A 15,210-nucleotide genomic window follows, 5' to 3' on the forward strand; every position below is an offset into this window, starting at 1 on the left:
CTTCCTTATCTGGTGCAATATAAAAAAAATAGTTAAACTTGTCTGAGAAACCTTTTCATTAATCAGTCGCTGTCTCTAAGGCTGTAAGCTAGTTAGAATTCTGTCATTTTCTCACAGGGATGCTAAATAGGATTTTAATTAAAAGCCTCTCAAAAAACATGATTAGGTAATTGATTCCAAATACATAAAATGGCAAAACTATACACTTTTAAACCAATATATTTATCTCATTGGTTTAAACTCCACCAGAAAAAAAATGAATTCAAATGAACTTATACATACTGTATGTATGTTTCTAAAAATAACCTATGTTAGTTGTATTTTAGTTTTTATTGGCAAATATAATGCAGAATCAAGAGCGGTTAAGAATCATCTTCACATTGTAAGAGGTAGAGCAAAATTAGGATAAGCATCTCTAAGAAACGAAAGTTGCAGAGCAACCATGTTGGTAAGAAGTCTCTCACTTTCACACATCAAAGGAGATTTATTTAGGCATTACATTGTATTTGATAAGATCTGACAGGAATGGCCAGCATTGAAGGCAGGCACAACCAAAACACTAACTTTTGAGTAGATGTGTGTGGGTAACTGATCTCAGTTGCCCCAGGCAATACCCTTCCTCCTCGGGCAAATCAGCTGGGGCTCCACACACAATGCAAGTCCTAACAACTCTTGCTAGCATTAGGTAAACCCGGCCTAAAAAGTCCCTTAGGCAAGGGAGCTGCAGGGAACAGTCCCCATTACAGACCCTAAATTGCTCTCGGTGTACTGCGTGAGCCCCTTAGATCCAAAACCTAGTTGGTACACTCGATTTCTAAAAGTCAGGAAAAAGCCTAACTTCTTCTTGAATACTCCCCTAGCCACTCTCTTCTCTCCACCAATGACCTACAACTGACGTCCTCACTCAAATCTCATCACATGCATGGCTCCAAGACTTTTCTACAGCTGCCCAAACTCTGTGAAATGGTCTTCCTCATTCTATTCGGCTTGCTCCTACCTTCTGCTCTTAGGAAGCCCTCGCTATTTCCGACCCCTACATATTATTGCTCATACTGTGTGTTACTTCCTCCACCCCCTAGATTGTAAGGTCTTCGAGACAGGGTCCTCTCCTCCTCCTCTGTCACTGTATCTGTCATCTGCAACCCCTAATTAAGCCCCTGGGCGGTAACCCCGAGTGTGACTCAGGGTAAGAATAAGATGCTGAAAGCGGCAACCCCGAGTCAAACTCAGGGTAGTTGAAACAGTGAAAATCAATAGTAAATAGAGCCTTACCTGGTGTGCCAGCGTCCTCCTCCGGCCGGCGTTCTCTGCATCCGGCGACATCGGTGCGTGGCAGAAATTTCAAATTTATTTGTATTGCATTCAATACAAAATAACTGTATTGAAAGCAATACAATAGATTTATATGTCTAAAAGCAGTACATTGTCTTTCATGAACAAATATTTATTTTACAGTACAATATATTAGTATGAGTATATTTATTAATAAATTATTATTATTTTTTTTAAAAAAAAAAAAGTTGAAGAAATTTTTTTTTTTAATATTTTGACATGATTTTGTGTTTCAAACTGTATTATACTCATACCATCATATTATACGGTAAAAAAAAATTTCATAAAAAACAATGTACCGCTTTTGGACATATAAATCAGGACAGAAATGAACCGCTCAGGAGGTTAATGTACAGTGCTGCAAAATATGTTGGCACTATATATACTCTGTTTACCAATAACAATAACTTTGTGATTTATAGCTAAGCATGTCCCACAAGGTTCAAGGTTTGCTGGCTCACCCAGCTTCACTGATGAAAGTATATCTTCTCCAGCTTTGGGGGGCTTTAATAAATCAGGCCCATTGTGCTGGCTTTGTCCACACTCACAAAGTAAAAGCAAATGTCTACAAGATCACCTCACAGATTTGTTAGAACCTATTCTTTTAATTAGGGGTAAAGTAAAATAAGGGTTGGATCAGTTTGGGGAAAATCCAATCTATTGGGAACACCTATAAAAGTTGTAGGGAGACATGAGTGTTTTTATTGTGTTAAGTACAAACAAAGAAAAAGTCTGTGCCATGTAATGAGTACACCACACCCCTACAAACTGAAACCAAGAAAAAGGGAAACATCTGAAAAGAAAAATTATTTTTTAGGATGATGGCATACACACATTTTTCATTAAAAGTAGATTTACTTTATTGTATGCCTTAACAATCCAAACCAATATTAAAAACAAAATCCATATTGGTTCTATAACCCCTGCAACTTTGACTAGTCTGTGATTGTTCTTTACCACTTCTTCAGGAAAAGTAGGGGGTCAATTAAATATTGTTTCATAGTGACCCTCTTTTTTTCCTGAAGTGATAAAGCATTTCTACAAAATGCGCTAAAGAATAATGATAACTGATGAGCTTTATAGATTTATGATTAAGACAATTTTCTTTGTGGGTTTGTGAAAGCGTTGTAATGCAATTACAATGTGACGCTGTAGGAACAATAAAAAGCTAAAAACAGATCCACAGAGCAGTGTTGTATTGCTGCAAGAGAGGCTGGACAGAGTTCCATTAAGATTGACAGGAATTGCCATGGCAAAAAAAGCTTTTGGTTCTCTGTGACAGGGTTCAGGTACAGAACCCTAAAAGACTGCAACCAAGATTAAGGCCGAGTACACACGTGCAATATTTGTTGTTGGAAAATATCTTTCACAAATCTTTCCAATGACAAAAAGCTGCAAAATACATGAATGAGTGCTGTACATACAGCGCCATTGTGCTCTATGGAGAAGGGAGGGGGGAGAACAACGGAGCGGCACCCAGCTGCGCTCTTTCCCCTTCACGTACATTATGATAGTTCGTGATCCGCTAGGACAGTTGTTGGCACAACGAGTGCTGTACACATGCCAGTTTCTCATCCAATATCAGCCCTGAGGCGATTATCGGACAAGAATCATCCAACGCTTGTATGTAGCCCAAGTCATTGTTGAGATGAAGCTCTTCAGAGTAGCTACCACTCAGTTGTAGCAAACTGGTGTTCAGCACCTGTGCCTTAGGCACTTTTTAGGCCAGTTCACGCAAAACTCCAAACAGACAGCCAAATAAAAGGACTTGCTATTCATAAAAACAACTGAAATATTTGTGACATTCTACTTTTTTACCATTTTCTTGATTTGGTAACACACTTCAAATCAATAGATGTTAGTAAGAAAGGGGACTAAGAAGAAAGCAGGTAATTAAAATAAAATCAACAACTATCTGAAACAGTTACCTTCATATGGACTTGACCTGAAAAAATACCATACCTTTTCACATACCAGAACTGCAGAAGTCTGAGTACTATTGCTATCACCTTTCTCAGCTTTAGCTCAGATGAATATTACCATGTTATGATGTATAATATATTCTCTGTGAATCTATAATAGTTTTGTACCATTAGCACATGATTAAAGTGAAGATCTGATAATTATGAGGGGCCTTGTGTGTAGCTTTTTTTTTTAATTTTTTTATGCCCTGTCATGACTTTTTCTAACAATACAAGAATCACACAGGAAAAAAATAGATCTGAGCTGTTTATTTTGCTGCTTGAAACCTAAGTGACATTATGCCACTGTAATTATAGGGTGCCTCCTAAATGTGTACTACACTGCAGGTAAAATGTTATATATATATATATATATATATATATATATATATATATATAGTATATACACAGACACGCACAGGACAGATTAGCAAAATGCAGCAAACAGATCAGTTTATACAAGGAAGTGTTGGAAAGGATATGCATTCAAGTTATTGCAGGTTATTCTGTGAGACATTTTTTTTTCTCTGCAGGTAAAATGTTTGAATTGAACCAACAGTAATGTGTCAGTGTATTTTTAAAATCGTGAGAAAATCTTCTCTCTGGTCTTGATTTGCCTGTGGCAAACTTTACTAAGGTGTTGCGTTTTACAGGACAAGATGACAACAATACAGCATAGATCCCGTAACATTTTGGTTATCTTCTGGAGGTTAAAGCTGTTTTTTCTTTATTCTCTTGGGACAAATGCAGCAGTGAAACACATACCAGTTGATCAGAAAGCGCTTCAGCCTAAATTCCTTTTTTTTTTTCAGGGCACACACCAACCAACAGTATATCTTTGCCATTCCACAGTTCTTTTTAAGGGTTACATGACTGCACTGTTGCTTTTAAGTACTTTTAAATCTACTGAGTAACAACTTCTTTGTTAAGCAAGCTTGCTGACAACAGCCTGGTTGAGAGAATTCAGTTGGTTGGTCCATTTATCTAAAGCAGTATATCGTGCCCCTCCTCTCTTCTGGTGGTCCAGTTCCAGGAGTTGGTTTACTTGATCAATTCGCCCATGAATGGTGCTTATGAAAGAAAAAAAAAATAAAGGTATGAATTTGAGAAATCAGGCATATAAATTTCAAACAACATTGCAGACTTTATAGCATTTCACAGATCAAGCAATAGAACCAAGCCTTATTGTTTTAGTTGTAATCATATATATCTTAGGCTGTATTTTTTTAAACCTGGGCATTCTAGGAATGTGTGACCAGAATAATCTTCTTCAAAAGGAAAGCTTTCCATCCAAGAATTTATTCGTTCTCCATGTCCTGCCATCAGTACACGCAGTGTTCTCCCCAGCCCCTTTTAGCTGGGCGCACCACCCGGCACTTTTCAGTGACCACCTGGCTGTTTTTGGGAGGTTACTGATGAGTTGGGTCACAGTAGAGGGGCTGCCACCCACCTACAATTTCTTCCCAACCAACTTAAAAAATGTTCTGGGTTGAACACTGGTACACCCAGGGTTTAGAGAAGGATGTCACAACAAATTTGTCTTGAAACCCACTGGGCATATCTGCAATTAATACCTTAATGGGTTTGAGATTTCCAGAGGGTTTAGGATGTCATTTTAAGATATAATCTGGCACCTGGCTGTATTTTACTAAAGGTCCTGTTCAATCCCCAGCATTGTAACATAGTTACAAATGTCTCAATTGCTGACTAGTAAATACTTTTGAGTTTTAACATTTTCTTCCCAGTTTATACACTACCACTCTCTATTTCATATTTAAACTGAAAGTTTACAAGTGTGGGAATAACCTGATTGAATATCTGCAACTGCCTTAGGACCAAATTACCAATGACAGTTATGTATGCATTATGTACGGATACTGTTTAGAAATGTAATTTGTCAATGTTTAGTTACGCACAGGTTGCCATGACATGAGCATATTTTGGGCATACAGAATTAACCACTGTTGCAGATCTGAAGAGTTAAAAGCAAGATACAAAGACCAACAAGCCTTTATCAATAATATTTGTGCTAGGGAACATATCTATCTTTCTTCAAGCAACTTTAATTATAACAAGTACAGCTTTTCAATCCAGTGGTTTGAAAAAGATTTTTAGATCAAACTGTCTCTTGTACAGGACAGAAAAATGTAAAAAATAATGGTTCAACGGCAATACTTTTCACTTCTCTATATGTACAAATCCTTCGTGGTTGGGAGGTGCCAGTCAAAAAGAAGTTTAATGAGGCCACTTGTGAGCAGCCTCAAGGCTACCAGCAGAGGGTTTGTTGTAAAGCAGCTTGAACATAGAAATTAAATTAACTAAGGCTGGGTCTACACGGACAGTTTTAAAAATGCATGTAAACGTTCCTACTGCATTTATATGCGTTTTTATGCACTTTTACTAGCGTTTTAAAGCTTGCCGTAAAACCGCTGGAAAATGCTTTTTTCGTATGCCCGCGCTTACGTTTCAAGCACTTATAAACGCGGGAAAACACCCTTATTGAACTCAATGAATGTGTTTACCCGCAATAACGTTTTAAAGTTTAAAACGTTACAAGAAGCATCGTCGTTAATGCTCAAAAACATGGGAATGCATGGGAATTTCAAAACATTGGCTTTCAGGGCCTCAGGTTAAATGCTGGTGAAAACATCTGTGTAGACTAAGCCTAAAATAAATTTGTTTACATGTACAAAGTAGCACAACTTTTTAAATACAGTTAGGGAGTTTAGTGTCACTTTTTTAACACAGAGCCTTTTCTTCTGCTCCATGAAATACGTAGCAGGTGTAGAATGGTACAAACCCCACCAATTAGAAGAGTTTTTATTTTCTGTATAAAATAAAATAGGGCCAACAGAATCTGTCTTTGGTGGAACCTATTTGGTTTGTAATGCTACAATGTAAGCTGTGCTATGAAACATGTGGTAGGGTACATGGCACGTATCTTAAGCAATTGCTATTCATATCAGGCTAAGGCATACCACCATTCAAATGACAATTCCAGGGGAATAATACATTTAATCAGCAGTTTGCAAACTAAAAAAAAAAACAAAAAGAAAATTACTTACTTATCCAGTATGCACTGAACAAGCAGACTCTCAACATCTGCTACATCTATGTTAAGCTCCTAGACAAACAGAAAGCAAAAAAGACAGACATTAATTATATTATCTTAACAGGGTCTCTTTAAATACAACCTATTTTTAGAAAAAAGGTTTCTGTTATATGGTAGTAATAAAATACCATAGTGAGTGAAAGAACTTTGGACTGAAAAGAAATAAAGGGAAATATTTTACAGCAATACATTTCCTTGAAGATTTACATGTCTACCATATGACTCAGCTTTATAATAAATAAAATTAAGAAAACATTGACATTCAAGCGTCCCTGATGCCAATGGCTATTTAAGACATTTACTATTTGGTAAACTATATTCAAGCACAATGGCTGGGACGCACCCACCAATGACCAAGTAATGCGGGTAAAAAAAACAAGATAAGAGATAAAGGTCAAGCACATGACTGCCTGGAGAAAAAGCCAATAACAAAACCTCATATCTTGGCTGACATGCATGAAACCATATCTTATTTGAATGTTGCAATTTCCAATAGCAGAAAGAAAAAGTTTACACCTTGTCATTCTTTTACAATGGTTTAATAAATAACTGTATGACGCAAAGCAATTAAATCCCTAAATATAGTAACAAAACTGTCAAATATATGAATAAGCATGGTTTCCTTTCCCTAAGGGCATCATTGCTGGAGCTATTGATAATGGAAAGAACAGTTAAACAGAAGAAAGGCCAAAGATAGTGTTAGGCTTCGTACACACATGCAATATCTGTTGTTGGAAAGGAGCTTTCACAATCCTTTCCAACGACAAAAGACTGAGCGAGCGCTGTATATACAGCACTGTTCTGCTCTATGGACAGCCGAGAACAATGGAGCCCTGCTGCGCTCTCTTCCCTTCACTTTTATTACAATCCTTGTACACATGCCATATTGCCTCAGGGCTGATATCGGACGAGAATCATCGGAGGTCTGTACGTAGCCTAAGACAAGTATATAAAAGTGATATATCATTTAAAATGGATGCTTAGTACAGACAAAAACAAGATTCCTTGATAGGAAACCACTTTAGCAGACTAAATCTGGGGGCGTTCATGTAGTCACAGCAGCTGCAAAGGAAGCCTAAACATTTTAATTTCCATAAACAAATGTTTTACAAATGTAGGCTAAATGCAGAACACTGTGAGCACTAACCCTAAATGTGTCTACAGACATAAGATGACCACCGTAAAATCTGGCCTAAGCAATGGACAATCTCATGTCTACAAACACACAAAGTACCTACATTCATAAATTTTTTTTACATAGCCAAGTGGATATTTCCAGCTAATCTCCAATGTGTCACTTGAAAAGGCCAAGGCCAGGTATGTCTGAAACAAAAATACATATCTGTGCCACAATCGTGCTACAGAATGATCATGTGGTGGCCAAACTCTCCATACAAATTGTATTGCTTATGCAGCAATCTGAAAATTCTTAATATTTAAATCAGATTTTTTTTTTAACTTAGCTTACTCTAATAAAGAATGACTAGGTTCTTACGAGTTAGCTGTGCAAATGCTGCTTTACCAATGGCCTTACCTCTTACTAATAATATATGCTGTTTCCTGTGTGTGTGCATATTGGTATTATGAAACACAGCCCTGTAGCTAATAAGAAAGGGCAAAAAGCAAAAAGGTAAGGACAAAGTCAAAAGAGTACACGATAGATTCTGATTAGTAACCATTTGTTTACTACACTAAGCAGAAATGACAAAAAAAATGAAGGTTTTCCTATTTTTAAAATGACCTTGTTACCCCAAGAATACCACCAATTATCATAGGAGGCACAGCAACCATTTTTATGTATACTACTTCGAAGATAAAAAGATGAAAACCAGACTACAGGGACCAGTATAGAGAAGTAAAATGTGTGTATAATGAAGGCAACATAATATCATCAGAGATACAAAGCAGATGATATAGAAGATGTGTGTATACATTAATTTCCCCACAACAAAAGTTTCAGTAATAAAATTATGGAAACAAATGATCGTTCTTACCTTTGAAATAAAAGGAATATGTATTCTGGTGTAAGGCTTAATTAATTTTATAAGCACTTGTGTTCTGATGTTTCTTAAAAGCTCTGCAAAGCAACAATGAAAAATATGCATCAACATAGAAAATTAATTTGAAGCTTAATTGTGGTTCTTATAATGAAGAGTTCATGGGGTCTGTTTAATACCTCAGTATATGGGAAGGGTACATTTAGCCATCTTTAAAAAGTAATTTACCAGTTAAATACGGGCCATTTCAAGTAGCAGTTACCTTCTGTATAGAAAGCTGCATCACACCTGTGGTTACCCTATAGAGAATGAATGATGGCGATTGATAAAACCTACTGATTACCCATCAAACAAACCCAACACTCACTTGAACAAGCAAGGTGATGCAAAGCTGTGTTCTATAGGCAATTTCATATAGAACTGCAGTCTCTGATCTTCACACTGCAGCTGCTAACAATTTTGCAGTTGTATGGCCCAACACTAAGGCTATGTACAGACATGCAATATTTGTCGTTGGAAAGGATCTTTCGACTAACGACTGCACGATGCATGAACAAGTGATGTACATACAGCATCGTTCTGCTCTACGGAGATGGGAAGGACAACAGAGCGGCACCCCGCTGCGCTCTCTCCCTTTGCATTATGATCGTTTGTCATCCATCATTCGTGAATCCGCCAGAACGGTCGTTTGGACAATGGATGACGAGCGCCGTACATACACCCGATTATCGGACAAGAACTACTGCACATGTGTATGTAGTCTAAGATACAAAGAAATAATACAATTGGTAGTTTTATGGAGCACAGTAAATTTGTTAAGCTTAACTCTTGCTTAAGACATTTACTGTGGCCTGGATGTCCCCTATTCATAAGTAGATATTGGCCTGCATTAGAGCTTGTTCAGACAATTGGTGGAACAGCAGTTTAGGCACTTTCCAGCAATTGAAACCAGGTACTGTGCTGGTTCTTAATGAACCAGCATTTCAATGTGTACATTGGACAGTACTAACCTACTTTAAAGCCCAACTTACAACCTCCTGCTGTATTTTGTAAAGCCTGGGTTTCGTTCTCTGGGGCTTGACATTCCTTAATGATGCAGACAGTGATACTGTCATAATGACATCAGTATAGTTCTTCATATCATTTTACTTTGCATCCAGCCTCAATAAACCCACGCAACCTCTTCTCTACAATTGACTCCCTCCTAAACCCCACACCTGCTCCCCCCACAACATCCTTCTCTGCCCAAGACATTGCCACCTACTTTAGAGATAAAATAGACAAAATCAGACATGATGTCTCATAATAATAATAATAATAATAATAAAGCCCTCTACATACAAAAGGGTCACATGATGTAATTGAACCCAGAAGAGGACCAGCTCAGGATTGCAATGTAAGCGAGTGTGTGCAGGAAGAGGTAAGTACTGCAGCCAGAGCTGCATTCCTGTTCTGAAATGCTGAGCTACCTATTTATTTATGAAATGGCGTGGAGGAAGGTTAAAACTACTTGTCATTCTGCTGTTATAAAAGAAAGCTCAAAGAACGCAGAAGTCCTGTTGTCTTTATTGCACACCAGGTATGTCTCAGATCCTCTTCTATTAGACATGCATATCATTTATACCAGCAGTCGCGAACCTTTTCAGGTCCGCGGACCACTAAAATCACCGGCTCTCGAACGCGCATGCGCAGGGAGCCGGGTGTCACTCAAAGGGGTGGAAACCTCCCCCAGAGTGACATTATTATGACATAACCCCAGCCACTCTCCCATCGTAGATCTGAGCCTGCAATGGGAGAGTGGGTGGGTTGTGTGCAGGGACACAACCCGCCCACTTCCCCGAGCCTAGGAACTGCACGGGGGACGTGTTCCGCAGCTCTGACCTGTGCGTCACCCCAGCGGGGTTCTTCTCCTGACCCTGCTCGGGGGTGCACTGACCAGAACCACGGACCCCCAAAATTTTCTTGCAGACCACCGGTTGGCGACCGCTGATTTATACAAATAATAAATTATCCAAGTATAAAACACGAATCTGACGGTAGACAAGAAATAGAAATACCTTCAATGTGTTCCCTTATGAAGGGATCATCCATGATGTTGCTGTGATTTGTTTTCAGAATCTTCTCAAACTCCGTGATGTCATTATTCTGATAGGCACTTTATCAAGATGACAGAACAGATGGATTTATTTATTAAACAAATTGCTTGGCTTATAGGAAGGATTTACAAATGTTTTTTCTAATTCCTTTCATGACTTTGGTTAATATGCTGTGGATTATTGAACCATTTCTGTACACAAACGTGCCCGAGACAGATGCTCAAAGTAAATGCAGAAATAAGACTATCATTTTATTTTCTTTGCTATTCAAAGATCTTAGTCAGCGATACCCATATGTACCGTGATCAAGATTTTTTTTTTATCTTATTTTTATTTATGACAAGGATAAAAATGCTACACTAAACAGCACTCTGAAATGTTGGTAATGTTTTAAAGGCTTAAAATGGCAGTAAAATAAAAATAAAAAAAAAAACACTTACCTTTAATCCAAAAGATCTGTCGATCCATTAGGAGGTTTCTACTAACAGGTCCTGCGTTGGCCTGGTATTCGGCTTTGGCCTGGCGCAGAGGAAGCGCTGGGCGCCCACATCTTCTTCTTCATGTGTCACCCAATCAAACACTGTGCAGGCCCGAGATCAGGTGACGTATGCATGAGATCTGCATTTTTTTCCTACCATTAAAAAAAAGGCCCCGGCATACGCAGAAGGAGCAGCCAGAGCCACCCGCGACATAGGTATTCCGGGAGGCTCTGCACTCCCATTCTGTCTTGATTGCGAGGGTGTTGCACTTGAAAAAATAAACTTTTACTTGTCTACCTTTTTATGTAAAGGAAAAATTTTGACTTTAGGCCTGTTTCAATGTAGTTTAGGGGTGTTAATTAATGGTGCCATTAAAATGGAACTAAACCCTTCTATTTTTTACAGCAGAGAAGGGGGCCTTCCTAAATTCTATCCAGGTTGGCAGTTGACATAGAACTCCGGCTGGGAACAGTTGGTTGGTGTCATAGCTGTTCCCAGACGTAATTCTAGGTCAACTGCAGCCAGAGCCTCCTGGGACATAGGTATTCCAGGAGGCTCTGCGCTCCCATTTTGTCTTATTGTGAGGGAGTTGCACTTAAAAAAATAAAATAATAAAAACAGTGGATTTCATGCCACTTGAAGAACTCCATCCTACCTTCACAGACTTCAGTCTATGAAAAAATTACTACAATACATAAAAACTTTTCAACCTGCTTTTAGCATAAATGTAGGAAGATCTATGACAGATAAAAAAAGCATTAATAGCAAGAGAATAAACTAAGAGGTAAAAATGTAAAGTTTGGTGGCCTTTTATGTCACTAGATCATCAACATCTATAGATTCTATTATAATTACTTACCTTACTAAATTTGTCATTGCTAGAATTTCTGGATCGTTTTTGTAAGGTTTAGCCTAGAAAATAAAAGAATATTATAATAAACCTGACACATACCTTCAAGACATTTAAAAAATATACAAAAGGATTCATACCTCCTGCGAGTCAAATGGGTTTATTCCAGACTTCATGAGCATGTTTGCTAGGACCAGGTATTTCAAACACGTTGTTCTTCTCGGGCTCCCAGATTCATCATAGTTCTTAAATGCTTCGAAGAAATCTGTGTGAGCTTTTTCAAACTCCCCTTCTCTTAAGTGCATCTTTCCCCCACATTCTAAAATTAAAAATAAATAAATAATAATAATAATAATATTAGGCCACCATCCCTACAACATCTTCATTTCCCTACAAAGTTCTATTAGAAAGATTTCTTGTCCTTGGATGCATAAAAAGCAGAATCTTATTATTTATCACTTGATGGCCACAAAGGCCAATCAGAGGTTATCTGGAAAGTTCCACAGAAAAAAAAATATTTTGTGTTCACTCTCTCTCTCCCCACCCTGTAACCCTAGTAGTTTTTTTTCAGTTTCAGATCTAAATCTTTAGAGATTGAATTTTGCATATGTATACACTGAGGTGGATAATCAGCACACTTTACTTTGTGTGTGTGTTCGACATTTAAAAATATATTTATTAAATAATACACAGCCTAAATAAGTGGTAAAACGTATATAACCGTAATTTATTGGAATATTATATTGGTTTGTTGGTGTTATATTATAATTAGGTTTAAACTAAATGTTTCTATATGGCAGTAAATTTAGTCGAAACTATGGAATGCAACAAAACCTCCTCCAGTTGTGTCTCACATGTTCTTTCTCCCAGACACTGCAGCTCACAGTAATATCAATCTAAAAATAAGTGATCCAACTTTTGGACAGCAGTAGGTGTAGCCAGGTACTGACTTACATCAGTGACAATGCCAATAGTCATGCCCCTGCAATTTTCATCTCCTCCCACACTAAGGCTGGGTACACATGTGGAATAATAGGTCATTGGAAAGGACTTTTGCATGTCTTTCCAACAACGACAAAAGCCTGCACGATGCATGAACGAGTGCTGTACATACAGCACCAATCTGCTCTATGGAGAGGGGAGAGGGGAGAATGGCGGAGCACCGCTGCACTCCAATTACGATCGTTCCTCGTCAGTCATATGTGGATCCGCCAGGACAGTTGTCCGGACTATGAGCGCTGTACATATGCCAGATTCTCGTCCGATATCAGCCCTGAGGCGATTATGGGACGAGACTCGTCTGACGTGTGTACCTAGCCTAAGGAAACTGGCACATGCATACAAAAGAATGTCTGAATTCAGGAGCTGCAGCTTCATTGTCACACCATTATAGGAGGCTGCAGTAGGTAGATTTACTGGCAGGATTAGGTGTTAATTTTATGCTGATCTAATGGCTTTGGCACTTTTAAATGGGAGATCTGATGTCATTAACAACTAATACCGAAGACAAGAGACAGCCAGGCATGTGCATTTTGAGAAACAGGTCAGAACATTTCATTATGACCTTGCTGTTAACACTTAGGAACAGAAGCTTGATAATCAAAAGCAAGCACTTTGATTATAGGGCAGAAGTGATTGCAAAAACATCTGAGTTATTTCTGTAATCCATTTTGAAACAAATGATAGGTTAATTAATACATAATGGTATGCAAATGAATTTGCAAAACAAAGTTCAGTTATCCAGCACAGCAGGTGTTATTCAATGAGTGTTGATTTGGAAAATGTGATATACAATACTTGTAGGCAATGCATATTCCCAGAATAGACTTATACCACAATAAAAAGCTGACTCACTTCCTTCAGTAGGTAGAAAACACTTAACAAATATGACATCACAGTCCATGTGCTGTGCCATAATAAATTTATATAGCACACAAAAAACTATTTTGCAAACAGATTTAATATAGTGGATCGAAGAAAAAGGAGGAAAGCAAAAAGGTAAAAACACTTCAGTAATCTATAAACATTCAGCAAAAAAATAAAACACCATTACTTTAGCCTTTTTACAATTCAAAATATTCCACTGACTAAAACTCAACAATTGGGCACAAGGCCTGTGACCCCTGTGCCTGGGGCCAATTTCCATTATGTTTTGGAAGTTTTAAGGAGGTGGCAGTTGATAGTTGCTAATATCATTAAGTAGGAGACATCTCTTTTTATTTATATTCCACTGACTACCTAAAAGACCAAAAAATGGTGGAGAATAAAACAAGGACTGACAGTAATAACCCAACCCCTCATTTCCCCTAAAATGCAAGTTGCCTGCTATACTATTGTACTCAGATCTGAAAAGTTAGAAGAGTTTATCTGCTCAATTGTTCTAGGACAGTTGATCAAAGTTTTGAACAAAGACAGTAAAGCAAAGCGTCAAGGCAACTAACATTGCCTTAGCTTGGAAGTTATCAAATGGCAGTTTTTCAGTCCCACTCCTTGACCTAAAATAACTGATCCTTTCCCTCTGAGGAATGATGATTATGGAGGGTCAAACTCGTGGTTCCCTCTCTGTTTACATTCCTGTGATGTCATAGATGTACTTATGCATTACAGCCTGATAGAGTTAATTAGGCCAGCTGACAGATAAATGCAGATCCATCTATCAGCCCTACAGAAGCCTCTGAGCCTCAAATATGCAGCACATCTATCTACTGCAGAAGATTTATCTACTCTAAAACAAATACCTAACCTGTGGCTGGTGCAATCTCAGAGTAAAGGAATGGGGTGGCTCGCTTTAAGTCAGGAAATAATACCAAATGAGATAACTGCACTTTGTTGGCAAGTACAGTTAACCTCTAAGTAAAATAAAATGAGTCTAATCTTTCATTCAGTAAAAAATATGTGGGATAGATCAGTACTGCAGAACTAGAATTTTCTCCACAAAATCACAGATTTAAAAAACTGAGAGTAATGTCACTTTCTCACCTCTGATGACTCCCATAATAAGAGGGTGTGGGATAGCAGATTTGATGTGCAAGGACTGTTCGTATAATGCTTTCAGTTTCTTATTGTTTTTCTGTGCTGTGTACATCTGAATTTCCAAAGCATAGATTTCCAGTAGTTGAGTTCCCTTCTTTAGATCGTCCTCTCCGTCATCAGTCTAAACATACATAACACCTTTATTAATGACGTACAAGTAATTCCACAAATATATTGCAGAAGAGTATTTCTGCATCCAAACACTAGAGCTGCATGCTTAGAGGGAAATTTTAATTGGGTTTGAAATAATTTCAATTTATCTACCTTATCTATTTTTTAGTTTGGTGATAACTGAACTTCACATATCCACTATGTTATACAGCTTAACCTGATGGGTTATACAAATATTC

At 37.9% G+C, this 15,210-nt stretch overlaps 1 protein-coding gene across 1 annotated transcript in view; it reads right to left on the reverse strand.

The window, feature by feature from the left end:
• Positions 1 to 2,167: 2,167 nt before the first annotated feature.
• The window catches only part of COPS2 (COP9 signalosome subunit 2), a gene marked incomplete in the record, with an annotated part of 28,804 nt that continues 15,761 nt past the window's right edge, over positions 2,168 to 15,210 (reverse strand). Inside the window, 7 exon segments of the mRNA XM_072402407.1 lie at positions 2,168 to 4,363; positions 6,359 to 6,417; positions 8,400 to 8,482; positions 10,460 to 10,557; positions 11,837 to 11,889; positions 11,968 to 12,146; positions 14,807 to 14,981. Of these exon segments, the coding sequence (XP_072258508.1) occupies positions 4,219 to 4,363; positions 6,359 to 6,417; positions 8,400 to 8,482; positions 10,460 to 10,557; positions 11,837 to 11,889; positions 11,968 to 12,146; positions 14,807 to 14,981 (792 nt within the window).

The sequence above is a fragment of the Pyxicephalus adspersus genome, chromosome 2, assembly GCF_032062135.1.
Source record: "Pyxicephalus adspersus chromosome 2, UCB_Pads_2.0, whole genome shotgun sequence".
Taxonomy (NCBI): domain Eukaryota; kingdom Metazoa; phylum Chordata; class Amphibia; order Anura; family Pyxicephalidae; genus Pyxicephalus; species Pyxicephalus adspersus.